The 27,487-nt window shown below is 45.9% G+C and overlaps 2 protein-coding genes across 2 annotated transcripts; one reads left to right on the forward strand and one right to left on the reverse strand.

Annotated features, from left to right (window-relative positions):
* Nucleotides 1-69: 69 nt before the first annotated feature.
* Nucleotides 70-6,404, forward strand: LOC5501835 (GPN-loop GTPase 2). Its single transcript, XM_001623040.3, has 5 exons — nt 70-565; nt 995-1,151; nt 2,995-3,155; nt 3,443-3,576; nt 5,620-6,404. Exons 1-5 carry the CDS (start codon nt 173-175, stop codon nt 5,675-5,677), a joined length of 903 nt encoding a protein of 300 aa, XP_001623090.1. The 5' UTR covers nt 70-172; the 3' UTR covers nt 5,678-6,404.
* On the reverse strand, nt 5,389-27,299 carry LOC116607440 (carbohydrate sulfotransferase 14). Its single transcript, XM_048721548.1, has 4 exons — nt 27,176-27,299; nt 25,187-25,347; nt 24,819-25,047; nt 5,389-6,331 (listed from the first exon to the last, which is right to left on the reverse strand). The coding sequence occupies exons 1-4, from the start codon at nt 27,213-27,215 to the stop codon at nt 5,745-5,747; spliced, it is 1,017 nt and encodes a 338-aa protein (XP_048577505.1). The 5' UTR covers nt 27,216-27,299; the 3' UTR covers nt 5,389-5,744.
* Nucleotides 27,300-27,487: the final 188 nt, after the last annotated feature.

The following is a 27,487-nucleotide window of genomic DNA, read 5'->3' on the forward strand; positions in this document are numbered from 1 at the left end:
TGCTTTATAATTATGTAATTGTGCTCTGATTATTTTTCTCACAGAGCAAACGAGAATCTGAACGAGTTTTTGGGCCCAGTCCCCTTCGCTGATTCTGATCCAACATGGCGGACGCCATGAGGTAGTTTTTGACATTTCTCGCATTATTCTCAGTGTTTTCGCTCAAGAAATAATGCCATCCTTCGGGCAGATGGTTATAGGTCCTCCTGGGTCAGGAAAGAGTACTTATTGCGCCGGAATGCTCGAATTCTTGACTGGACTAGGGAGAAAAGTCGCAGTGATTAATCTAGACCCTGCGAACGATCAACTTCCATACAAATGCGCCGTGGACATTTCTTCGCTGATTTCGCTCTCGGATGTTATGGATAATCTCAAGCTTGGTCCTAATGGAGGTCTGATATTTTGCATGGAATATTTGGAAAAGAATCTAGACTGGCTAGAAAATCAGCTGAAGGCTTTAGAAGGCCATTACTTTGTGTTCGACTGCCCGGGACAGGTGGAACTCTACACGCACCATGCGTCTGTGCGAAACATCGTCAAACAACTCGAGAAGTGGGACTCGAGAGTATGTGATTTATTAGTCTGTCAGTTCGTTCATCTGTCTGTCCATCCATTTATCTGTCTGTCTGTCCGTCTCTTCATCTCTCTGTCTGTCCGTCTGTTTATCAGTCGGTCTGTCCATCTATTTATTTATCTGTCTGTTCATCCGTCTGTCTATTTATTAGTCTGTCCCACCATCCGTCCATTTATCTGTCTGTTTGTCCGTCTGTTCAACTGTCTGTTTGTCCGTCCGTTCATCTGTCTGTCTGTCCATCCGTTCATCTGTCTGTCTGTCTGTCTGTCTGTCTGTCTGTCTGTCTGTCTGTCTGTCTGTCTGTCTGTCTGTCTGTCTGTTTATAAGTCTGTCCGCCCATCCATCCATTCATCTGTTTGTCTGTCCTTGCATCTGCCTCACAGAAATGTATACTATCGACATCTATTGTTCCTCTTTAAGCTTGTTGCTGTTCATCTTGTTGACTCACATTACTGCAGTGACCCTGGAAAGTTCATCTCTGTTCTACTGACGTCACTTTGCACAATGATCCAAGTTGAACTACCTCATATTAATGTTCTGTCAAAAATTGATCTGATTGAGAATTACGGGAAGCTAGGTAAATATGCACTAAATATGTTTTAAACATGCTAAACATTACCAAACCTTCTCTGGAGGTGCATTATATCAACAGCATGCAGATGTGTCCATTCTAAATATTAGCAAACATCCTTAAGCAGGCGCGGCGGGAGGGGAAGGGGGGTTGCCAGGCCCCCCCACTTTTGGAAGTGGTTTACTACAGTATATCAACAGCATGAAGATGTGTTTATGTTTTTTAATCCTGACTGTGACGCTGTGAGTTGGGAAAGGGAAGGGGGGGGTCTGCTTTGAAGCTTTTTGTGCTGTGCTTTGTCTATACAGTACAATAACCAGTTCCGTAGCAGTCCTAGTTCCGTATCACTCAGCACTTGTTTTTTTTTTCTTTTTGCCTCAAATATTGTAGATTTGAACAATCCAAAACAACCTAAATGATACAAAACTATTATTCTTTCCTGAGATATCAATCCAGCCTATTTCATCCACTGGTTTGTTTGGAAAGTACCGTTATTTCGAAGCAATTTTCATAATGGTTGCTTAAATGGGCGGCGTTTACTGCACAGTTAACTGACGTGTATCTTGAGAGTCAGATGAAAACAATATCTACTTTAACAAAAATGTCCTAATTTTTATACGAATGCTTAGAAGAAAGTAAGTCTGTTAATGCGTGTTTTTTTTTCTGGTTTAATGCAATTTTTCAATTTACATTGCTTTTAGTTTTTCATGCTCCCCGGAGGTCATGGGAATACAGTAGTTCTGTATCACCCTGCGCCCATAATGTGTTTTTGGTTTGACTGCAGATATAAAGTCGCAAAAAGGATTGACAACCTCCTTGATATTACTTAGCGCTCGATAAAATATTATTATTTACTATTTATTAAAATAATTATTGAAACTATGATTGATATATCATCCTAGGATGATTAAATAAAACACCCAAGATTAACTATAGTCAAATCATTAGCTGGCTAACTTAAAAAGGGATGTGGGATTGTTATTGCAGAACTCTTAACAAAATGACATTAATGCGTTGGCAGCCGTAGCATCCACATTTTGTTCTTGTAAATAAAAACAGCTTTTTTAGCACTCATGCATTAAAATCAACAAAATAAATCACCAAAACCTGTGTGGGTTGTGGCATTTATTTTGGAATAATTATATCAGACCGTTTTGTTTCTTGCAATATGGATTTGTTAGCAACACATGAGCGAAAGCCCATTGACGATTTAGGTTTGTTAACCTGCTGCATTGCAAAGTTAAAACCATTTGTATACATTAATTACTAGAGCAAAAGGGAAGGGATGTGATATGTTATTCAGTAAATATATTTTATTGATTCTCAAATGAAAAAACTCGTACGTGATACGGAACTATACCCGCTGCTACGGAACTACTCCCACTTCTGTATGTGTGAACAGAAAATACCATATAAATCAATAAGATTTGAAAATGTGTAGTCTTTTCTGTAAATTTGTAGTCGTCTTAGAAAAAATGATGAGCATTGGGCCCTCTGTAAAAAAGATAGAGCAATTTTAATATGAAGTGATACAGAACTGGTTATCTGACTGTATACTGTATTGTCTAAAATCTTCACTACGCATACAGCACATGCAATTGGAATTTAATAATATGGTTTTTGGAATTTAATAATATGGTTTTTGGAATTTAATAATATGGTTTTTGGAATTTAATAATATGGTTTTTGGAATTCAATAATATGGTTTTTGGAATTTAATAATATGGTTTTTGGAATTTAATAATATGGTTTTTGGCATTTAATAATATGGTTTTTGGCATTTAATAATATGGTTTTTGGCAGTGCAAGATGAAGCGTATTTATTAATCATGACAATTTTGGGTTTTAGCATTTGGTCTGGATTACTACACTGAAGTGTTAGATCTGCAGTTCTTGGTTGAGCACCTCAATGACAGTCCATTTGGTAGCAAATATAAGAAGCTAAACAAGGCACTGGGGAGCCTGGTGGAAGATTATGGATTGGTGTCTTTCCTAACTCTTAATGTTCAGGTATGTGGATAAAAGTATCAAATTAGAAATGATAAACAATGATACACATATTAATCAATGACTATTACTTTAAATGATTGATAACAAAGATGATGAGTAATAAAATATTAGCAATGAGTATAATCATAACGTATTCATCAGTTCATTAATCAGTTTATTTTCATTGTTGAATTGTTATTTTTGTTATTTATTTATTTGTTTATTTGTTTATTTATTCATTTATTTATTCATTTTGTTAATTAATTTATTTATTGTCTGTTCTATTTTATATTGTTTGATGTTCTTAGGATAGAGAGAGCATGTTTGGGGTTGTAAAAGCAGTGGATAAGGCAAATGGATATGTGTTTGGTGCCAAATATCAGGAAACAAACTTCTCTGCTCTCCTGTCTTCGGCTGTTGGGGCAGACTTTGAGTTCTTCAAATATCCTTTAATACCTGCCTAATTTCTTTATCCATTTTGAAGATGATTGATAAAGCACCATGAAATGTGCAGTATTTAGTAGCATCTCTTTGGTAGAGACTTTGCATTGAATGCTTCATTTTTCCCCTGCCTACAGATGACCAAGTCTTCCTTTCTGGATTAAGGCAGTTGCATGACAAAACGCATTTGTCATCATGTCAGCATGTCTCATAATGTCAATATGCTATAGAATGCTTCTGTGGGGGTTGCAGTCTTTATATGTATGGGGTGGGGGCATAAGCATCCATAACTGTCTAAGCAGTCATTTTAGTCTTTATATGGGTCAAAAGCAGTCATTTTAGTCTTTATATGGGTCAAAAGCAGTCATTTTTAGTCTTTATATGGGTCAAAAGCAGTGATTTTAGTCTTTATATGGGTCAAAAGCAGTGATTTTAGTCTTTATATGGGTCAAAAGCAGTCATTTTTAGTCTTTATATGGGTCAAAAGCAGTCATTTTTAGTCTTTATATGGGTCAAAAGCAGTGATTTTAGTCTTTATATGGGTCAAAAGCAGTCATTTTAGTCTTTATATGGGTCAAAAGCAGTGATTTTAGTCTTTATATGGGTCAAAAGCAGTCATTTTAGTCTTTATATGGGTCAAAAGCAGTCATTTTTAGTCTTTATATGGGTCAAAAGCAGTCATTTTTAGTCTTTATATGGGTCAAAAGCAGTCATTTTTAGTCTTTATATGGGTCAAAAGCAGTGATTTTAGTCTTTATATGGGTCAAAAGCAGTCATTTTAGTCTTTATATGGGTCAAAAGCAGTCATTTTAGTCTTTATATGGGTCAAAAGCAGTCATTTTAGTCTTTATATGGGTCAAAAGCAGTCATTTTTAGTCTTTATATGGGTCAAAAGCAGTGATTTTAGTCTTTATATGGGTCAAAAGCAGTCATGTTAGTCTTTATATGGGTCAAAAGCAGTCATTTTAGTCTTTATATGGGTCAAAAGCAGTCATTTTAGTCTTTATATGGGTCAAAAGCAGTCATTTTAGTCTTTATATGGGTCAAAAGCAGTCATTTTAGTCTTTATATGGGTCAAAAGCAGTCATTTTTAGTCTTTATATGGGTCAAAAGCAGTGATTTTAGTCTTTATATGGGTCAAAAGCAGTCATTTTAGTCTTTATATGGGTCAAAAGCAGTCATTTTAGTCTTTATATGGGTCAAAAGCAGTCATTTTAGTCTTTATATGGGTCAAAAGCAGTCATTTTAGTCTTTATATGGGTCAAAAGCAGTAATTTTAGTCTTTATATGGGTCAAAAGCAGTCATTTTAGTCTTTATATGGGTCAAAAGCAGTGATTTTAGTCTTTATATGGGTCAAAAGCAGTCATTTTTAGTCTTTATATGGGTCAAAAGCAGTGATTTTAGTCTTTATATGGGTCAAAAGCAATCATTTTAGTCTTTATATGGGTCAAAAGCAGTCATTTTAGTCTTTATATGGGTCAAAAGCAGTCATTTTAGTCTTTATATGGGTCAAAAGCAGTCATTTTAGTCTTTATATGGGTCAAAAGCAGTAATTTTAGTCTTTATATGGGTCAAAAGCAGTAATTTTAGTCTTTATATGGGTCAAAAGCAGTCATTTTAGTCTTTATATGGGTCAAAAGCAGTCATTTTAGTCTTTATATGGGTCAAAAGCAGTCATTTTAGTCTTTCTGTGAGGCTTAAGCAGTCTTTATATTGTGTTCTGAGAGGGAGGCATTGTTGCATACTCACTTTTAGCCTTTATATGGGTCATAAGCAGTCAATTTTAATCTTTATATGGGGCATAAGCAGTCATTTTTAGTCTTTATATGGGTCATAAGCAGTCATTTTTTAGTCTTTATATGGGTCATAAGCAGTCATTTTAGTCTTTATATGGGTAAAAAGCAGTCATTTTTAGTCTTTATATGGGTCAAAAGCAATTATTTTAGTCTTTATATGGGTCATAAGCAGTCATTTTAGTCTTTATATGGGGCATAAGCAGTCATTTTAATAAATATAAATAAATTTTCCCCTAACTGTGATCAGAACAGCAAGTGTCCAGGAGCAATATGTGGGTAGCAGTAGAGGTGAGGCCGATTCCTAACAAGACCCGACATTTAGGCAAGACATGTAGCAAAATTTACCAAATTTATAAGATGAGCTACTGTAAGTCAAGGTTTTTTATAAGAAAATAGTTCATAGTCATCGCTGTAACGGTTAACAAGAGCTTGAATCAGAGACTGTGGGATCTGAGTTAACAGCTCTGTGGCGCTTGGTGAATTTTGCGCATGCTCTATGTATGTCCGCTGTTTATGCGGGAACTTCACTTTGCTGTCAAGGTTCATCCGTATTAGTACTTCCTTGGTCTCTTCACGGAGATTTTCAAAAGTGCCGATAAAATTGTACTTGACCACGCAAGGCTGGCAGAGGAGATGTTGGGGCATGAAGTGCTCATCCATTGTGATAGGGTTCATTGTTTGCAAATACAGAAAAAACTCCACAAAGGTTGCAGTGTTATTGCCATGCACCAGCTGTTGCTTAGTGCGGAAAAGTGGTAAGATGTCTTGAAATTGGAACAACTGCCAGTAAGGATCGCCTCCTTGGATCTTGTCATTGTAGGCAGATACTAGCCGGTCAAGGGGGTCCCGTACGAACATAAACTTATAATAGTATTTTAGGCGGAACTGTATCTGCTCGTCAGTGTAGTTGGCTAGACGTGAAACTCCTGAGTTGTGAGCCTGGTCGTGAGATATAGAATCTGCAAAAAATAACAGGCTTTTTATATGAATTTCAATCTTGAAAGAGAAAAGCCCAGAGCATTTTTTTTTCAATATTTATACTGTATTGCCCTTGACATTTTACGCACCAGTATCATTAGCTCCACCTCCCTATACCCTGACTCTTTACGCACCAGTATCATTAGCTCCACCTCCCCATACCCTGACTCTTTACACACCAGTATCATTAGCTCCACCTCCCTATACCCTGACATTTTACGCACCAGTATCACTAGCTCCACCTCCCTATACCCTGACTCTTTACGCACCAGTATCATTAGCTCCACCTCCCCATACCCTGACTCTTTACACACCAGTATCATTAGCTCCACCTCCCTATACCCTGACCCTTTACGCACCAGTATCACTAACTCCGCCTCCCTATACCCTGACTCTTTACGCACCAGTATCACTAGCTCCACCTCCCCATACCCTGACTCTTTACGCACCAGTATCACTAGCTCCACCTCCCTATACCCTCTCTCTTTACACACCAGTATCACTAGCTCCGCCTCCCCATACCCTGACTCTTTACGCACCACTATCACTAGCTCCACCTCCCCATACCCTGACTCTTTACACACCAGTATCATAAGCTCCGCCTCCCAATACCCTGACTCTTTACACACCACTATCACTAGCTCCGCCTCCCCATACCCTGACTCTTTACACACCAGTATCACTAGCTCCGCCTCCCTATACCCTGACTTTTTACGCACCAGTATCACAAGCTCCACCTCCCCATTCCCTGACTCTTTACGCACCAGTATCACTAGCTCGGCCCCCCTATACCCTGACTCTTTATGCACCAGTATCAGTAGCTCGGCCTCCCTATTCCCTGACTCTTTACGCACCAGTATCACTAGCTCGGCCTCCCTATACCCTGACTCTTTACGCATCAGTATCACTAGCTCCACCTCCCTATACCCTGACTCTTTACGCACCAGTATCACTAGCTCCACCTCCCTATACCCTGACTCTTTACGCACCAGTATCACTAGATCCACCTCCCTATACCCTGAATCTTTACGCACCCGTATCACTAGCTCCGCCTCCCTATACCCTGACTCTTTATTCACCAGTATCACAAGCTCCACCTCCCTATACCCTGACTCTTTACGCACCAGTATCACTAGCTCCACCTCCCTATTCCCTGACTCTTTATGCACCAGTATCACTAGCTCCACCTCCCTATACCCTGACTCTTTACGCACCAGTACCACTAGCTCCACCTCCCTATTCCCTGACTCTTTACACACCAGTATCACTAGCTCCACCTCCCTATACACTGACTCTTTACGCACCAGTATCACTAGCTCCACCTCCCCATGCCCTGACTCTTTACGCACCAGTATCACTAGCTCCGTCTCCCTATACCCTGACTCTTTACGCACCAGTATCACTAGTTCCGCCTCCCTATACCCTGACTCTTTACGCACCAGTATCACTAGATCCACCTCCCTATTCCCTGAATCTTTACCCACCAGTATCACTAGCTCCACCTCCCCATGCCCTGACTCTTTACGCACCAGTATCACTAGCTCCGTCTCCCTATACCCTGACTCTTTACACACCAGTATCACTAGCTCCACCTCCCTATACCCTGACTCTTTACACACCAGTATCACTAGCTCCGTCTCCCTATACCCTGACTCTTTACGCACCAGTATCACTAGCTCCACCTCCCTATACCCTGACTTTTTACGCACCAGTATCACAAGCTCCACCTCCCCATTCCCTGACTCTTTACGCACCAGTATCACTAGCTCGGCCCCCCTATACCCTGACTCTTTATGCACCAGTATCAGTAGCTCGGCCTCCCTATTCCCTGACTCTTTACGCACCAGTATCACTAGCTAGGCCTCCCTATACCCTGACTCTTTACGCACCAGTATCACTAGATCCACCTCCCTATACCCTGAATCTTTACGCACCCGTATCACTAGCTCCGCCTCCCTATACCCTGACTCTTTATTCACCAGTATCACAAGCTCCACCTCCCTATACCCTGACTCTTTACGCACCAGTATCACAAGCTCCACCTCCCTATACCCTGACTCTTTACGCACCAGTATCATTAGCTCCACCTCCCCATACCCTGACTCTTTACACACCAGTATCATTAGCTCCACCTCCCTATACCCTGACTCTTTACACACCAGTATCACTAGCTCCACCTCCCTATACCCTGACTCTTTACGCACCAGTATCACTAACTCCACCTCCCTATACCCTGACTCATTACGCACCAGTATCACTAGCTCCGCCTCCCTATACCCTGACTCTTTACGCACCAGTATCACTAGCTCCACCTCCCTATACCCTGACTCTTTACGCACCAGTATCACTAGCTCTACCTCCCTATTCCCTGACTCTTTACACACCAGTATCACTAGCTCCGCCTCCCTATACCCTGACTCTTTACGCACCAGTATCACTATCTCCGCCTCTCTATACCCTGACTCTTTATGCACCAGTATCACTAGCTCCACCTCCCTATACCCTGACTCTTTACACACCAGTATCACTAGCTCCACCTCCCTATACCCTGACTCTTTATGCACCAGTATCACTATCTCCGCCTCCCTATACCCTGACTCTTTACGCACCAGTATCAGTAGCTCCACCTCCCTATACCCTGACTCTTTACGCACCAGTATCACTAGCTCCACCTCCCTATTCCCTGACTCTTTACGCACCAGTATCACTAGCTCAACCTCCCTATACCCTGACTCTTTACACACCAGTATCACTAGCTCCACCTCCCTATACCCTGACTCTTTACGCACCAGTATCACTAGCTCCACCTCCCTATACCCTGACTCTTTACACACCAGTATCAGTAGCTCCACCTCCCTATACCCTGACTCTTTACACACCAGTATCACTAGCTCCTCTCCCTATACCCTGACTCTTTACGCACCAGTATCACTAGCTCCACCTCCCTATACCCTGACTTTTTACGCACCAGTATCACAAGCTCCACCTCCCCATTCCCTGACTCTTTACGCACCAGTATCACTAGCTCGGCCCCCCTATACCCTGACTCTTTATGCACCAGTATCAGTAGCTCGGCCTCCCTATTCCCTGACTCTTTACGCACCAGTATCACTAGCTAGGCCTCCCTATACCCTGACTCTTTACGCACCAGTATCACTAGCTCCACCTCCCTATACCCTGACTCTTTACGCACCAGTATCACTAGCTCCACCTCCCTATACCCTGACTCTTTACGCACCAGTATCACTAGATCCACCTCCCTATACCCTGAATCTTTACGCACCCGTATCACTAGCTCCGCCTCCCTATACCCTGACTCTTTATTCACCAGTATCACAAGCTCCACCTCCCTATACCCTGACTCTTTACGCACCAGTATCACAAGCTCCACCTCCCTATACCCTGACTCTTTACGCACCAGTATCATTAGCTCCACCTCCCCATACCCTGACTCTTTACACACCAGTATCATTAGCTCCACCTCCCTATACCCTGACTCTTTACACACCAGTATCACTAGCTCCACCTCCCTATACCCTGACTCTTTACGCACCAGTATCACTAACTCCACCTCCCTATACCCTGACTCTTTACGCACCAGTATCACTAGCTCCGCCTCCCTATACCCTGACTCTTTACGCACCAGTATCACTAGCTCCACCTCCCTATACCCTGACTCTTTACGCACCAGTATCACTAGCTCTACCTCCCTATTCCCTGACTCTTTACACACCAATATCACTAGCTCCGCCTCCCTATACCCTGACTCTTTACGCACCAGTATCACTATCTCCGCCTCCCTATACCCTGACTCTTTATGCACCAGTATCACTAGCTCCACCTCCCTATACCCTGACTCTTTACACACCAGTATCACTAGCACCAACTCCCTATACCCTGACTCTTTATGCACCAGTATCACTATCTCCGCCTCCCTATACCCTGACTCTTTACGCACCAGTATCAGTAGCTCCACCTCCCTATACCCTGACTCTTTACGCACCAGTATCACTAGCTCCACCTCCCTATTCCCTGACTCTTTACGCACCAGTATCACTAGCTCAACCTCCCTATACCCTGACTCTTTACACACCAGTATCACTAGCTCCACCTCCCTATACCCTGACTCTTTACGCACCAGTATCACTAGCTCCACCTCCCTATACCCTGACTCTTTACACACCAGTATCACTAGCTCCACCTCCCTATACCCTGACTCTTTACGCACCAGTATCACTAGCTCCACCTCCCTATACCCTGACTCTTTACGCACCAGTACCATTAGCTCCGCCTCCCTATACTCTGACTCTTTACGCACCAGTATCACTAGCTCCGCCTCCCTATACCCTGACTCTTTACACACCAGTATCACTAGCTCCACCTCCCTATTCGCTGACTCTTTACGCACCAGTATCACTAGCTCTACCTCCCTATACCCTGACTCTTTACACACCAGTATCATTAGCTCTGCCTCCCTATACCCTGACTCTTTACACACCAGTATCACTAGCTCCACCTCCCTATACCCTGACTCTTTACGCACCAGTATCATTAGCTCGGCCTCCCTATACCCTGACTCTTTACGCACCAGTATCACTAGCTCCACCTCCCCATACAGTACCCTGACTCTTTACGCACCAGTATCAGTAGCTCCACCTCCCTATACCCTGACTCTTTACGCACCAGTATCACTAGCTCCACCTCCCTATACCCTGACTCTTTACGCACCAGTATCACTAGCTCCGCCTCCCTATACCTTGACTCTTTACGCACCAGTATCACTAGCTCTACCTCCCTATTCGCTGACTCTTTACGCACCAGTATCACTAGCTCTGCCTCCCTATACTCTGACTCTTTACGCACCAGTATCACTAGCTCTGCCTCCCTATACCCTGACTCTTTACGCACCAGTATCAGTAGCTCCGCCTCCCTATACCTTGACTCTTTACGCACCAGTATCACTAGCTCTACCTCCCTATTTGCTGATTCTTTACGCACCAGTATCACTAGCTCTGCCTCCCTATACTCTGACTCTTTACACACCAGTATCACTAGCTCCGCCTCCCTATTCCCTGACTCTTTACACACCAGTATCACTAGCTCCGCCTCCCTATACCCTGACTCTTTACGCACCAGTATCACTATCTCCGCCTCCCTATACCCTGACTCTTTACGCACCAGTATCACTAGCTCCACCTCCCTATACCCTGACTCTTTACACACCAGTATCACTAGCTCCACCTCCCTATACCCTGACTCTTTATGCACCAGTATCACTATCTCCGCCTCCCTATACCCTGACTCTTTACGCACCAGTATCAGTAGCTCCACCTCCCTATACCCTGACTCTTTACGCACCAGTATCACTAGCTCCACCTCCCTATTCCCTGACTCTTTATGCACCAGTATCACTAGCTCAACCTCCCTATACCCTGACTCTTTACACACCAGTATCACTAGCTCCACCTCCCTATACCCTGACTCTTTACGCACCAGTATCACTAGCTCCACCTCACTATACCCTGACTCTTTACGCACCAGTATCATTAGCTCCGCCTCCCTATACCCTGACTCTTTACGCACCAGTATCACTAGCTCCACCTCCCTATACCCTGACTCTTTACGCACCAGTATCACTAGCTCCACCTCCCTATACCCTGACTCTTTACACACCAGTATCACTAGCTCCACCTCCCCATGCCCTGACTCTTTACGCACCAGTATCACTAGCTCCGTCTCCCTATACCCTGACTCTTTACACACCAGTATCACTAGCTCCACCTCCCTATACCCTGACTCTTTACACACCAGTATCACTAGCTCCGTCTCCCTATACCCTGACTCTTTACGCACCAGTATCACTAGCTCCACCTCCCTATACCCTGACTTTTTACACACCACTATCACTAGCACCACCTCCCTATACCATGACTTTTTACGCACCAGTATCACTTGCTCTACCTCCCTATACCCTGACCCTTTACGCACCAGTATCACTAGCTCCGCCTCCCTATACCCTGACCCTTTACGCACCAGTATCACTAGCTCCGCCTCCCTATACCCTGACCCTTTACATACCACTATCACTAGCTCCACCTCCCTATACCCTGACCCTTTACGCACCAGTATCACTTGCTCCACCTCCCTATACCCTGACCCTTTACGCACCATTATCACTAGCTTGCCCTCCCTATACCCTGACTCTTTACACACCAGTATCACTAGCTCCGCCTCCCTATACCCTGACCCTTTACGCACCAGTATCACTAGCTCCGCCTCCATATACCCTGATTCTTTACACACTAGTATCACTAGCTCCACCTCCCTATACCCTGACCCTTTACGCACCAGTATCATTAGCTCCGCCTCCCTATACCCTGACCCTTTACGCACCAGTATCACTAGCTCCACCTCCCAATACCCTGACTCTTTACGCACCAATATCACTAGCTCCACCTCCCCATACCCTGACTCTTTACACACCAGTATCACTAGCTCCACCTCCCTATACCCTGACCCTTTACACACGAGTATCACTAGCTCCACCTCCCTATACCCTGACTCTTTACACACCAGTATCACTAGCTCCACCTCCCTATACCCTGACCCTTTACACACCAGTATCATTAGCTCCGCCTCCCTATACCCTGACCCTTTACGCACCAGTATCATTAGCTCCGCCTCCCTATACCCTGACTCTTTACGCACCAGTATCAGTAGCTCCACCTCCCTATACCCTGACTCTTTACGCACCAGTATCACTAGCTCCACCTCCCTATTCCCTGACTCTTTATGCACCAGTATCACTAGCTCAACCTCCCTATACCCTGACTCTTTACACACCAGTATCACTAGCTCCACCTCCCTATACCCTGACTCTTTACGCACCAGTATCACTAGCTCCACCTCCCTATACCCTGACTCTTTACGCACCAGTATCATTAGCTCCGCCTCCCTATACCCTGACTCTTTACGCACCAGTATCACTAGCTCCACCTCCCTATACCCTGACTCTTTACGCACCAGTATCACTAGCTCCACCTCCCTATACCCTGACTCTTTACACACCAGTATAACTAGCTCCACCTCCCTATACCCTGACTCTTTACACACCAGTATCAGTAGCTCCACCTCCCCATTCCCTGACTCTTTACGCACCAGTACCATTAGTTCCGCCTCCCTATACTCTGACTCTTTACGCACCAGTATCACTAGCTCCGCCTCCCTATACCCTGACTCTTTACACACCAGTATCACTAGCTCCACCTCCCTATTCGCTGACTCTTTACGCACCAGTATCACTAGCTCTACCTCCCTATACCCTGACTCTTTACACACCAGTATCACTAGCTCCACCTCCCTATACCCTGACTCTTTACACACCACTATCACTAGCTCCGCCTCCCCATACCCTGACTCTTTACACACCAGTATCACTAGCTCCATCTCCCTATACCCTGACTCTTTACACACCACTATCACTAGCTCCGCCTCCCCATACCCTGACTCTTTACACACCACTATCACTAGCTCCGCCTCCCCATACCCTGACTCTTTACACACCAGTATCACTAGCTCCACCTCCCTATACCCTGACTCTTTACACACCACTATCACTAGCTCCGCCTCCCCATACCCTGACTCTTTACACACCAGTATCATTAGCTCTGCCTCCCTATACCCTGACTCTTTACACACCAGTATCACTAGCTCCACCTCCCTATACCCTGACTCTTTACACACCAGTATCACTAGCTCCACCTCCCTATACCCTGACTCTTTACGCACCAGTATCACTAGCTCCACCTCCCTATACCCTGACTCTTTACGCACCAGTACCATTAGCTCCGCCTCCCTATACTCTGACTCTTTACGCACCAGTATCACTAGCTCCGCCTCCCTATACCCTGACTCTTTACACACCAGTATCACTAGCTCCACCTCCCTATTCGCTGACTCTTTACGCACCAGTATCACTAGCTCTACCTCCCTATACCCTGACTCTTTACACACCAGTATCATTAGCTCTGCCTCCCTATACCCTGACTCTTTACACACCAGTATCACTAGCTCCACCTCCCTATACCCTGACTCTTTACGCACCAGTATCATTAGCTCGGCCTCCCTATACCCTGACTCTTTACGCACCAGTATCACTAGCTCCACCTCCCCATACAGTACCCTGACTCTTTACGCACCAGTATCAGTAGCTCCACCTCCCTATACCCTGACTCTTTACGCACCAGTATCACTAGCTCCACCTCCCTATACCCTGACTCTTTACGCACCAGTATCACTAGCTCCGCCTCCCTATACCTTGACTCTTTACGCACCAGTATCACTAGCTCTACCTCCCTATTCGCTGACTCTTTACGCACCAGTATCACTAGCTCTGCCTCCCTATACTCTGACTCTTTACGCACCAGTATCACTAGCTCTGCCTCCCTATACCCTGACTCTTTACGCACCAGTATCAGTAGCTCCGCCTCCCTATACCTTGACTCTTTACGCACCAGTATCACTAGCTCTACCTCCCTATTCGCTGATTCTTTACGCACCAGTATCACTAGCTCTGCCTCCCTATACTCTGACTCTTTACACACCAGTATCACTAGCTCCGCCTCCCTATTCCCTGACTCTTTACACACCAGTATCACTAGCTCCGCCTCCCTATACCCTGACTCTTTACGCACCAGTATCACTATCTCCGCCTCCCTATACCCTGACTCTTTACGCACCAGTATCACTAGCTCCACCTCCCTATACCCTGACTCTTTACACACCAGTATCACTAGCTCCACCTCCCTATACCCTGACTCTTTATGCACCAGTATCACTATCTCCGCCTCCCTATACCCTGACTCTTTACGCACCAGTATCAGTAGCTCCACCTCCCTATACCCTGACTCTTTACGCACCAGTATCACTAGCTCCACCTCCCTATTCCCTGACTCTTTATGCACCAGTATCACTAGCTCAACCTCCCTATACCCTGACTCTTTACACACCAGTATCACTAGCTCCACCTCCCTATACCCTGACTCTTTACGCACCAGTATCACTAGCTCCACCTCACTATACCCTGACTCTTTACGCACCAGTATCATTAGCTCCGCCTCCCTATACCCTGACTCTTTACGCACCAGTATCACTAGCTCCACCTCCCTATACCCTGACTCTTTACGCACCAGTATCACTAGCTCCACCTCCCTATACCCTGACTCTTTACACACCAGTATCACTAGCTCCACCTCCCCATGCCCTGACTCTTTACGCACCAGTATCACTAGCTCCGTCTCCCTATACCCTGACTCTTTACACACCAGTATCACTAGCTCCACCTCCCTATACCCTGACTCTTTACACACCAGTATCACTAGCTCCGTCTCCCTATACCCTGACTCTTTACGCACCAGTATCACTAGCTCCACCTCCCTATACCCTGACTTTTTACACACCACTATCACTAGCACCACCTCCCTATACCATGACTTTTTACGCACCAGTATCACTTGCTCTACCTCCCTATACCCTGACCCTTTACGCACCAGTATCACTAGCTCCGCCTCCCTATACCCTGACCCTTTACGCACCAGTATCACTAGCTCCGCCTCCCTATACCCTGACCCTTTACATACCACTATCACTAGCTCCACCTCCCTATACCCTGACCCTTTACGCACCAGTATCACTTGCTCCACCTCCCTATACCCTGACCCTTTACGCACCATTATCACTAGCTTGCCCTCCCTATACCCTGACTCTTTACACACCAGTATCACTAGCTCCACCTCCCTATACCCTGACCCTTTACGCACCAGTATCACTAGCTCCGCCTCCATATACCCTGATTCTTTACACACTAGTATCACTAGCTCCACCTCCCTATACCCTGACCCTTTACGCACCAGTATCATTAGCTCCGCCTCCCTATACCCTGACCCTTTACGCACCAGTATCACTAGCTCCACCTCCCAATACCCTGACTCTTTACGCACCAATATCACTAGCTCCACCTCCCCATACCCTGACTCTTTACACACCAGTATCACTAGCTCCACCTCCCTATACCCTGACCCTTTACACACGAGTATCACTAGCTCCACCTCCCTATACCCTGACTCTTTACACACCAGTATCACTAGCTCCACCTCCCTATACCCTGACCCTTTACACACCAGTATCATTAGCTCCGCCTCCCTATACCCTGACCCTTTACGCACCAGTATCATTAGCTCCGCCTCCCTATACCCTGACTCTTTACGCACCAGTATCAGTAGCTCCACCTCCCTATACCCTGACTCTTTACGCACCAGTATCACTAGCTCCACCTCCCTATTCCCTGACTCTTTATGCACCAGTATCACTAGCTCAACCTCCCTATTCCCTGACTCTTTACACACCAGTATCACTAGCTCCACCTCCCTATACCCTGACTCTTTACGCACCAGTATCACTAGCTCCACCTCCCTATACCCTGACTCTTTACGCACCAGTATCATTAGCTCCGCCTCCCTATACCCTGACTCTTTACGCACCAGTATCACTAGCTCCACCTCCCTATACCCTGACTCTTTACGCACCAGTATCACTAGCTCCACCTCCCTATACCCTGACTCTTTACACACCAGTATAACTAGCTCCACCTCCCTATACCCTGACTCTTTACACACCAGTATCAGTAGCTCCACCTCCCCATTCCCTGACTCTTTACGCACCAGTACCATTAGTTCCGCCTCCCTATACTCTGACTCTTTACGCACCAGTATCACTAGCTCCGCCTCCCTATACCCTGACTCTTTACACACCAGTATCACTAGCTCCACCTCCCTATTCGCTGACTCTTTACGCACCAGTATCACTAGCTCTACCTCCCTATACCCTGACTCTTTACACACCAGTATCACTAGCTCCACCTCCCTATACCCTGACTCTTTACACACCACTATCACTAGCTCCGCCTCCCCATACCCTGACTCTTTACACACCAGTATCACTAGCTCCATCTCCCTATACCCTGACTCTTTACACACCACTATCACTAGCTCCGCCTCCCCATACCCTGACTCTTTACACACCACTATCACTAGCTCCGCCTCCCCATACCCTGACTCTTTACACACCAGTATCACTAGCTCCACCTCCCTATACCCTGACTCTTTACACACCACTATCACTAGCTCCGCCTCCCCATACCCTGACTCTTTACACACCAGTATCATTAGCTCTGCCTCCCTATACCCTGACTCTTTACACACCAGTATCACTAGCTCCACCTCCCTATACCCTGACTCTTTACGCACCAGTATCATTAGCTCGGCCTCCCTATACCCTGACTCTTTACGCACCAGTATCACTAGCTCCACCTCCCCATACAGTACCCTGACTCTTTACGCACCAGTATCAGTAGCTCCACCTCCCTATACCCTGACTCTTTACGCACCAGTATCACTAGCTCCACCTCCCTATACCCTGACTCTTTACGCACCAGTATCACTAGCTCCGCCTCCCTATACCTTGACTCTTTACGCACCAGTATCACTAGCTCCACCTCCCTATACTCTGACTCTTTACGCACCAGTATCACTAGCTCCACCTCCCCATACCCTGACTCTTTACGCACCAGTATCACTAGCTCCACCTCCCCATACCCTGACTCTTTACGCACCAGTATCACTAGCTCCGCCTCCCTATACCTTGACTCTTTACGCACCAGTATCACTAGCTCTACCTCCCCATACCCTGACTCTTTACACACCAGTATCACTAGCTCCACCTCCCTATACCCTGACTCTTTACGCACCAGTATCACTAGCTCTGCCTCCCTATACTCTGACTCTTTACACACCAGTATCACTAGCTCCACCTCCCTATACCCTGACTTTTTACACACCAGTATCACTAGCTCCACCTCCCTATTCCCTGACTCTTTACGCACCAGTATCACTAGCTCCACCTCCCCATACCCTGACTCTTTACGCACCAGTATCAGTAGCTCCACCTCCCTATACCCTGACTCTTTACGCACCAGTATCACTAGCTCCACCTCACTATACCCTGACTCTTTACGCAACAGTATCACTAGCTCCGCCTCCCTATACCTTGACTCTTTACGCACCAGTATCACTAGCTCTACCTCCCCATACCCTGACTCTTTACACACCAGTATCACTAGCTCCACCTCCCTATACCCTGACTCTTTACGCACCAGTATCACTAGCTCCACCTCCCTATACCCTGACTCTTTACACACCAGTATCACTAGCTCCACCTCCCTATACCCTGACTCTTTACGCACCAGTATCACTAGCTCTGCCTCCCTATACCCTGACTCTTTACGCACCAGTATCACTAGCTCCACCTCCCCATACCCTGACTCTTTACACACCAGTATCACTGGCTCCGCCTCCCTATACTCTGACTCTTTACGCACCAGTATCACTAGCTCCACCTCCCCATACCCTGACTCTTTACGCACCAGTATCACTAGCTCCGCCTCCCTATACCCTGACTCTTTACACACCAGTATCACTAGCTCCACCTCCCTATACCCTGACTCTTTACGCACCAGTATCACTAGCTCCACCTCCCCATACCCTGACTCTTTACGCACCAGTATCACTAGCTCCACCTCCCTATACCCTGACTCTTTACACACCAGTATCACTAGCTCCGCCTCCCCATACCCTGACTCTTTACGCACCAGTATCACTAGCTCCACCTCCCCATACCCTGACTCTTTACACACCAGTATCATAAGCTCCGCCTCCCAATACCCTGACTCTTTACACACCACTATCACTAGCTCCGCCTCCCCATACCCTGACTCTTTACACACCAGTATCACTAGCTCCGCCTCCCTATACCCTGACTTTTTACGCACCAGTATCACAAGCTCCACCTCCCCATTCCCTGACTCTTTACGCACCAGTATCACTAGCTCGGCCCCCCTATACCCTGATTCTTTATGCACCAGTATCAGTAGCTCGGCCTCCCTATTCCCTGACTCTTTACGCACCAGTATCACTAGCTCGGCCTCCCTATACCCTGACTCTTTACGCACCAGTATCACTAGCTCCACCTCCCTATACCCTGACTCTTTACGCACCAGTATCACTAGCTCCACCTCCCTATACCCTGACTCTTTACGCACCAGTATCACTAGATCCACCTCCCTATACCCTGAATCTTTACGCACCCGTATCACTAGCTCCGCCTCCCTATACCCTGACTCTTTATTCACCAGTATCACAAGCTCCACCTCCCTATACCCTGACTCTTTACGCACCAGTATCACAAGCTCCACCTCCCTATACCCTGACTCTTTACGCACCAGTATCACTAGCTCCACCTCCCTATTCCCTGACTCTTTACGCACCAGTATCACTAGCTCCACCTCCCTATACCCTGACTCTTTACGCACCAGTACCACTAGCTCCACCTCCCTATTCCCTGACTCTTTACACACCAGTATCACTAGCTCCACCTCCCTATACACTGACTCTTTACGCACCAGTATCACTAGCTCCACCTCCCCATGCCCTGACTCTTTACGCACCAGTATCACTAGCTCCGTCTCCCTATACCCTTACTCTTTACGCACCAGTATCACTAGTTCCGCCTCCCTATACCCTGACTCTTTACGCACCAGTATCACTAGATCCACCTCCCTATTCCCTGAATCTTTACCCACCAGTATCACTAGCTCCACCTCCCCATGCCCTGACTCTTTACGCACCAGTATCACTAGCTCCGTCTCCCTATACCCTGACTCTTTACACACCAGTATCACTAGCTCCACCTCCCTATACCCTGACTCTTTACACACCAGTATCACTAGCTCCGTCTCCCTATACCCTGACTCTTTACGCACCAGTATCACTAGCTCCACCTCCCTATACCCTGACTTTTTACGCACCAGTATCACAAGCTCCACCTCCCCATTCCCTGACTCTTTACGCACCAGTATCACTAGCTCGGCCCCCCTATACCCTGACTCTTTATGCACCAGTATCAGTAGCTCGGCCTCCCTATTCCCTGACTCTTAACGCACCAGTATCACTAGCTAGGCCTCCCTATACCCTGACTCTTTACGCACCAGTATCACTAGCTCCACCTCCCTATACCCTGACTCTTTACGCACCAGTATCACTAGCTCCACCTCCCTATACCCTGACATTTTACGCACCAGTATCACTAGATCCACCTCCCTATACCCTGAATCTTTACGCACCCGTATCACTAGCTCCGCCTCCCTATACCCTGACTCTTTATTCACCAGTATCACAAGCTCCACCTCCCTATACCCTGACTCTTTACGCACCAGTATCACAAGCTCCACCTCCCTATACCCTGACTCTTTACGCACCAGTATCATTAGCTCCACCTCCCCATACCCTGACTCTTTACACACCAGTATCATTAGCTCCACCTCCCTATACCCTGACTCTTTACACACCAGTATCACTAGCTCCACCTCCCTATACCCTGACTCTTTACGCACCAGTATCACTAACTCCACCTCCCTATACCCTGACTCTTTACGCACCAGTATCACTAGCTCCGCCTCCCTATACCCTGACTCTTTACGCACCAGTATCACTAGCTCCACCTCCCTATACCCTGACTCTTTACGCACCAGTATCACTAGCTCTACCTCCCTATTCCCTGACTCTTTACACACCAGTATCACTAGCTCCGCCTCCCTATACCCTGACTCTTTACGCACCAGTATCACTATCTCCGCCTCCCTATACCCTGACTCTTTATGCACCAGTATCACTAGCTCCACCTCCCTATACCCTGACTCTTTACACACCAGTATCACTAGCTCCACCTCCCTATACCCTGACTCTTTATGCACCAGTATCACTATCTCCGCCTCCCTATACCCTGACTCTTTACGCACCAGTATCAGTAGCTCCACCTCCCTATACCCTGACTCTTTACGCACCAGTATCACTAGCTCCACCTCCCTATTCCCTAACTCTTTACGCACCAGTATCACTAGCTCAACCTCCCTATACCCTGACTCTTTACACACCAGTATCACTAGCTCCACCTCCCTATACCCTGACTCTTTACGCACCAGTATCACAAGCTCCACCTCCCTATACCCTGACTCTTTACACACCAGTATCAGTAGCTCCACCTCCCCATTCCCTGACTCTTTACGCACCAGTACCATTAGCTCCGCCTCCCTATACTCTGACTCTTTACGCACCAGTATCACTAGCTCCGCCTCCCTATACCCTGACTCTTTACACACCAGTATCACTAGCTCCACCTCCCTATTCGCTGACTCTTTACGCACCAGTATCACTAGCTCTACCTCCCTATACCCTGACTCTTTACACACCAGTATCATTAGCTCTGCCTCCCTATACCCTGACTCTTTACACACCAGTATCACTAGCTCCACCTCCCTATACCCTGACTCTTTACGCACCAGTATCATTAGCTCGGCCTCCCTATACCCTGACTCTTTACGCACCAGTATCACTAGCTCCACCTCCCCATACAGTACCCTGACTCTTTACGCACCAGTATCAGTAGCTCCACCTCCCTATACCCTGACTCTTTACGCACCAGTATCACTAGCTCCACCTCCCTATACCCTGACTCTTTACGCACCAGTATCACTAGCTCCGCCTCCCTATACCTTGACTCTTTACGCACCAGTATCACTAGCTCTACCTCCCTATTCGCTGACTCTTTACGCACCAGTATCACTAGCTCTGCCTCCCTATACCCTGACTCTTTACGCACCAGTATCAGTAGCTCCGCCTCCCTATACCTTGACTCTTTACGCACCAGTATCACTAGCTCTACCTCCCTATTCGCTGATTCTTTACGCACCAGTATCACTAGCTCTGCCTCCCTATACTCTGACTCTTTACACACCAGTATCACTAGCTCCACCTCCCTATTCCCTGACTCTTTACGCACCAGTATCACTAGCTCCACCTCCCCATACCCTGACTCTTTACGCACCAGTATCAGTAGCTCCACCTCCCTATACCCTGACTCTTTACGCACCAGTATCACTAGCTCCACCTCCCTATACCCTGACTCTTTACGCAACAGTATCACTAGCTCCGCCTCCCTATACCTTGACTCTTTACGCACCAGTATCACTAGCTCTACCTCCCCATACCCTGACTCTTTACACACCAGTATCACTAGCTCCACCTCCCTATACCCTGACTCTTTACGCACCAGTATCACTAGCTCCACCTCCCTATACCCTGACTCTTTACACACCAGTATCACTAGCTCCACCTCCCTATACCCTGACCCTTTACACACCAGTATCACTAGCTCCACCTCCCTATACCCTGACTCTTTACGCACCAGTATCACTAGCTCTGCCTCCCTATACCCTGACTCTTTACGCACCAGTATCACTAGCTCCACCTCCCCATACCCTGACTCTTTACACACCAGTATCACTGGCTCCGCCTCCCTATACTCTGACTCTTTACGCACCAGTACCACTAGCTCCACCTCCCTATTCCCTGACTCTTTACACACCAGTATCACTAGCTCCACCTCCCTATACACTGACTCTTTACGCACCAGTATCACTAGCTCCGCCTCCCTATACCCTGACTCTTTACGCACCAGTATCACTAGATCCACCTCCCTATTCCCTGAATCTTTACCCACCAGTATCACTAGCTCCACCTCCCCATGCCCTGGCTCTTTACGCACCAGTATCACTAGCTCCGTCTCCCTATACCCTGACTCTTTACACACCAGTATTACTAGCTCCACCTCCCTATACCCTGACTCTTTACGCACCAGTATCACTAGCTCCGTCTCCCTATACCCTGACTCTTTACGCACCAGTATCACTAGCTCCACCTCCCTATACCCTGACTTTTTACACACCAGTATCACTAGCTCCACCTCCCTATACCCTGACTCTTTACGCACCAGTATCACTAGCTCCACCTCCCTATACCCTGACTCTTTACGCACCAGTATCACTTGCTCCGCCTCCCTATACCCTGACCCTTTACGCACCAGTATCACTAGCTCCACCTCCCTATACCCTGACTCTTTACACACCAGTATCACTAGCTCCGCCTCCCTATACCCTGACCCTTTACGCACCAGTATCACTAGCTCCGCCTCCCTATACCCTGATTCTTTACACACTAGTATCACTAGCTCCACCTCCCTATACCCTGACCCTTTACGCACCAGTATCATTAGCTCCGCCTCCCTATACCCTGACCCTTTACGCACCAGTATCACTAGCTCCACCTCCCAATAGCCTGACTCTTTACGCACCAGTATCACTAGCTCCACCTCCCCATACCCTGACTCTTTACGCACCAGTATCACTAGCTCCACCTCCCCATACCCTGACTCTTTACGCACCAGTATCAGTAGCTCCACCTCCCTATACCCTGACTCTTTACGCACCAGTATCACTAGCTCCACCTCCCTATACCCTGACTCTTTACACACCAGTATCAGTAGCTCCACCTCCCCATTCCCTGACTCTTTACGCACCAGTATCATTAGCTCCGCCTCCCTATACTCTGACTCTTTACGCACCAGTATCACTAGCTCCACCTCCCTATACCCTGACTCTTTACGCACCAGTATCACTATCTCCGCCTCCCTATACCCTGATTCTTTACACACCAGTATCACTAGCTCCGCCTCCCTATACCCTGATTCTTTACACACCAGTATCACTAGCTCCACCTCCCTATACCCTGACTCTTTACGCACCAGTATCATTAGCTCTGCCCCCCTATACCCTGACTCTTTAAGCACCAGTATCACTAGCTCCACCTCCCTATACCCTGACTCTTTACGCACCAGTATCACTAGCTCCACCTCCCTATACCCTGACTCTTTACGCACCAGTATCACTAGCTCCACCTCCCTATACCCTGACTCTTTACGCACCAGTATCACTAGCTCCACCTCCCTATACCCTGACTCTTTACGCACCAGTATCACTAGCTCCACCTCCCTATACCCTGAATCTTTACGCACCAGTATCACTAGCTCCACCTCCCTATACCCTGACTCTTTACGCACCAGTATCACTAGCTCCACCTCCCTATACCCTGACTCTTTACGCACCAGTATCACTAGCTCCGCCTCCCTATACCCTGACTCTTTACGCACCAGTATCACTAGCTCCGCCTCCCCATACCCTGACTCTTTACGCACCAGTATCACTAGCTCCACCTCCCTATACCCTGACTCTTTACACACCAGTATCACTAGCTCCACCTCCCTATACCCTGACTCTTTACGCACCAGTATCACTAGCTCCACCTCCCTATACCCTGACTCTTTACACACCAGTATCACTAGCTCCACCTCCCTATGCCCTGACTCTTTACGCACCAGTATCACTAGCTCCACCTCCCCATACCCTGACTCTTTACGCACCACTATCACTAGCTCCACCTCCCTATACCCTGACTCTTTACGCACCAGTATCACTAGCCCTGCCGTCCAATACCATCAACACTCGCTTCCAATTCGAGCACGCGACTTTAGGGATGTAACAATACAAGATTTTGTGCTTGTCGTCCACCAAGATATGATGAAGCAACTGGTATCGATAGAGAATGGGGAGAGCGTCCAGCTCCAATTTGCCTCTGTTAGCACAAGCCTCGCGAAGTATAACATTCCTTGAGTTTACCTTGACTTTAGCCGAGACCTAGAACAAGGGAACAAACAGGCATTAATATCAAAGGTCTGTTTGATGGTCAGGAGGCACATGTTATTATCTACATTAATTTTCGAGATATATTTCGCATTTAGCAAAAGATGAAATGCTTCAGATTTACAGTGATTACCGGCTTGAAAGTCGATTTTGTGTGTGTTTTGCCGGGTCTCGTGGGGTCTTCGTGACGAATGCGCAAATGTGGACTTGGCTTCTGTAGCCATTTGACGTTTGTAGCCACCATGCATATTTCTCGGTGAACCACAAACAGGATGAGCACGACTGAAAACAATCCTTCAAAAACGTTTATTGTTAGTTTTAGTTTAACACACAGGTATTCATGAAATGGAATCAAGCTCTGGAATTGCTTCAACTCAGAGGTCCCGACGCCATCTTACAGCAAAAGAGCTGGGTTTTTTTATGTTTTCTCTTTACCCACTTTAAAACTGAAAAATTCTATGGCAACCAATGGTCAGGTTACGGACTTGTTTTGTTTTTCTTCAAAGCGGATAGCGAGGTTTTATGCAAGGATGCCTTCGCTGCTTATATATCAGCAACATAACGGACATGTCCTGTAAACACTTCTGGAAGATTGTTTTTACGCTTTCCCCTGAGTATCGACAAGTCACGCCAAATGCATTATTTACTTGCTCTTTTATATATATATATATATATTTTTTTTTTATAAAAGTTCCAAATCTATTTAATCGGTTTGCCCCGTGTAACACACGAGTGAAAATGCCTCTACTATTTTTTTTTTACCTTATATAATAATAATAATAATTAATTATAAAGTTCTTGTAAAATAAAAAGGTATTTATATAATCTCAGCATCTTGGATGTTTTAAGGTTTTGTTCAGCATCCAGTATATCTTTTGCACGCAAGAAAGTAACTGGGAAAATACATATGCATTCACGAGTTGGCTAACAGAGCCCTTTGCCCTGTGCAAACTGCGCCAGCACCGGCCAGCATTGCTGGTGAATTCTTGTTCGACTGACCTCAAGACGAAGGAAATGTCAGAAAGTCCACTGGACTTTCCCATTTTGACATTTCCTTTATCCTATTGTCAATCAAGCGAAAATTCGCCGGCAATGTGACGCAGTTAGCACGGGGCTTTTGATTTCATCGTGAAATTGATTTGTAATATTTCTTGTTGCCTGGTTTTCATTGACACGTGAATCGTAATTTATGCTAATAAGGTCTTTAATACTGACAAGTGGATTGATTTTACCGTTTTAAACTTCTTTCATTGTTTATGCGTGCTTGCCATTTGTTTCTTTTTCGTTTTCGACAGAAGAAGATTCGCAGTATTGCCGTTCTTTCGAATTTTGGAGCGTTCTTTCGAATTTGAAGGGAACGAACTTCAGAATTTTAGGAACGTTTGTCTCCCGGGATTTCATTAATTATTAGCAAGATCGTTCCCTCATTATTGCCGTGAGGGACTGGGCTTTTCGGACCAAAAGAGGGATTTATTGGAGAAAAATTATTTCTACAAAACAGATATGGTGAAATCTTTCATTGCCACACGTGAAGACTTTATTGAACTTCGTATAGGGGGCAATTTGGGATGAATAAGGCGCAAAAGGTATTTCTACGGGGCGATTTTCTGAGTACCCTGAGTCATTCCTTCACTCAAATACTGTTTAAAAAATATTGTTCTTAGATCTATTCGACCCAGTCTCCCCCGTATCTTCTTAAACTCTGAACTGGCTTATTTTAAGACATAAGCGATAACGTTATATTTTTCTAACAAATATCGCTCCACCCCAATAAGCTGACCTTTCCATTGAGGCATTTAGAGCTGTTTTCGCGCTTTTTCACGTTTTTTTTTTTCTTAATCAAGAGTATATGAGCTTGGGAGATGTTGAAATTAGCCTTGTCGTTGTGCTCACTAAATTTTCTTTTAAATAAGCTCTGCACATTTTATTTGCTCCCATATTGCCTTTGAGTGTTAGTCCTTTTGCGAGAGCATTTAAATACTTATTAACCGTCATTTGTACTATGATTTTATGATAATGTCCCCCTGGATTCATCAGGTTACTTACCCAGAGCTATTACCTAAATATAAAAGAGAAATTACCAGTTTACATCGCGCCATTTGATACTTACTTAGGTACTTACCCAAATATAAAAGCGAAGTTACCAGTTTACATCGCGCCATTTCTTCTTGGATTATCCACCGAATGACAGTAATAAATCCACCGATTTATAAATAAGATGAAAGGTATAGGTGACAGGCTTATCGAAATACTTTTTTTATGCAGAATTGGACATTAATTGCCAAAAGCTCGTGATTGGCACGTGTCAATTAAGTATATTAAAAATGGAAAATATGTAATACATGTCGCCCGTTATTTCAAACGTGAGATAACATATATGTCATGTGTGTTGAAAATATCGCTCTGTGTACGCCACATCAATAAAACCAACGAT

This window comes from Nematostella vectensis, chromosome 14 (assembly GCF_932526225.1).
Source record: "Nematostella vectensis chromosome 14, jaNemVect1.1, whole genome shotgun sequence".
NCBI lineage: Eukaryota > Metazoa > Cnidaria > Anthozoa > Actiniaria > Edwardsiidae > Nematostella > Nematostella vectensis.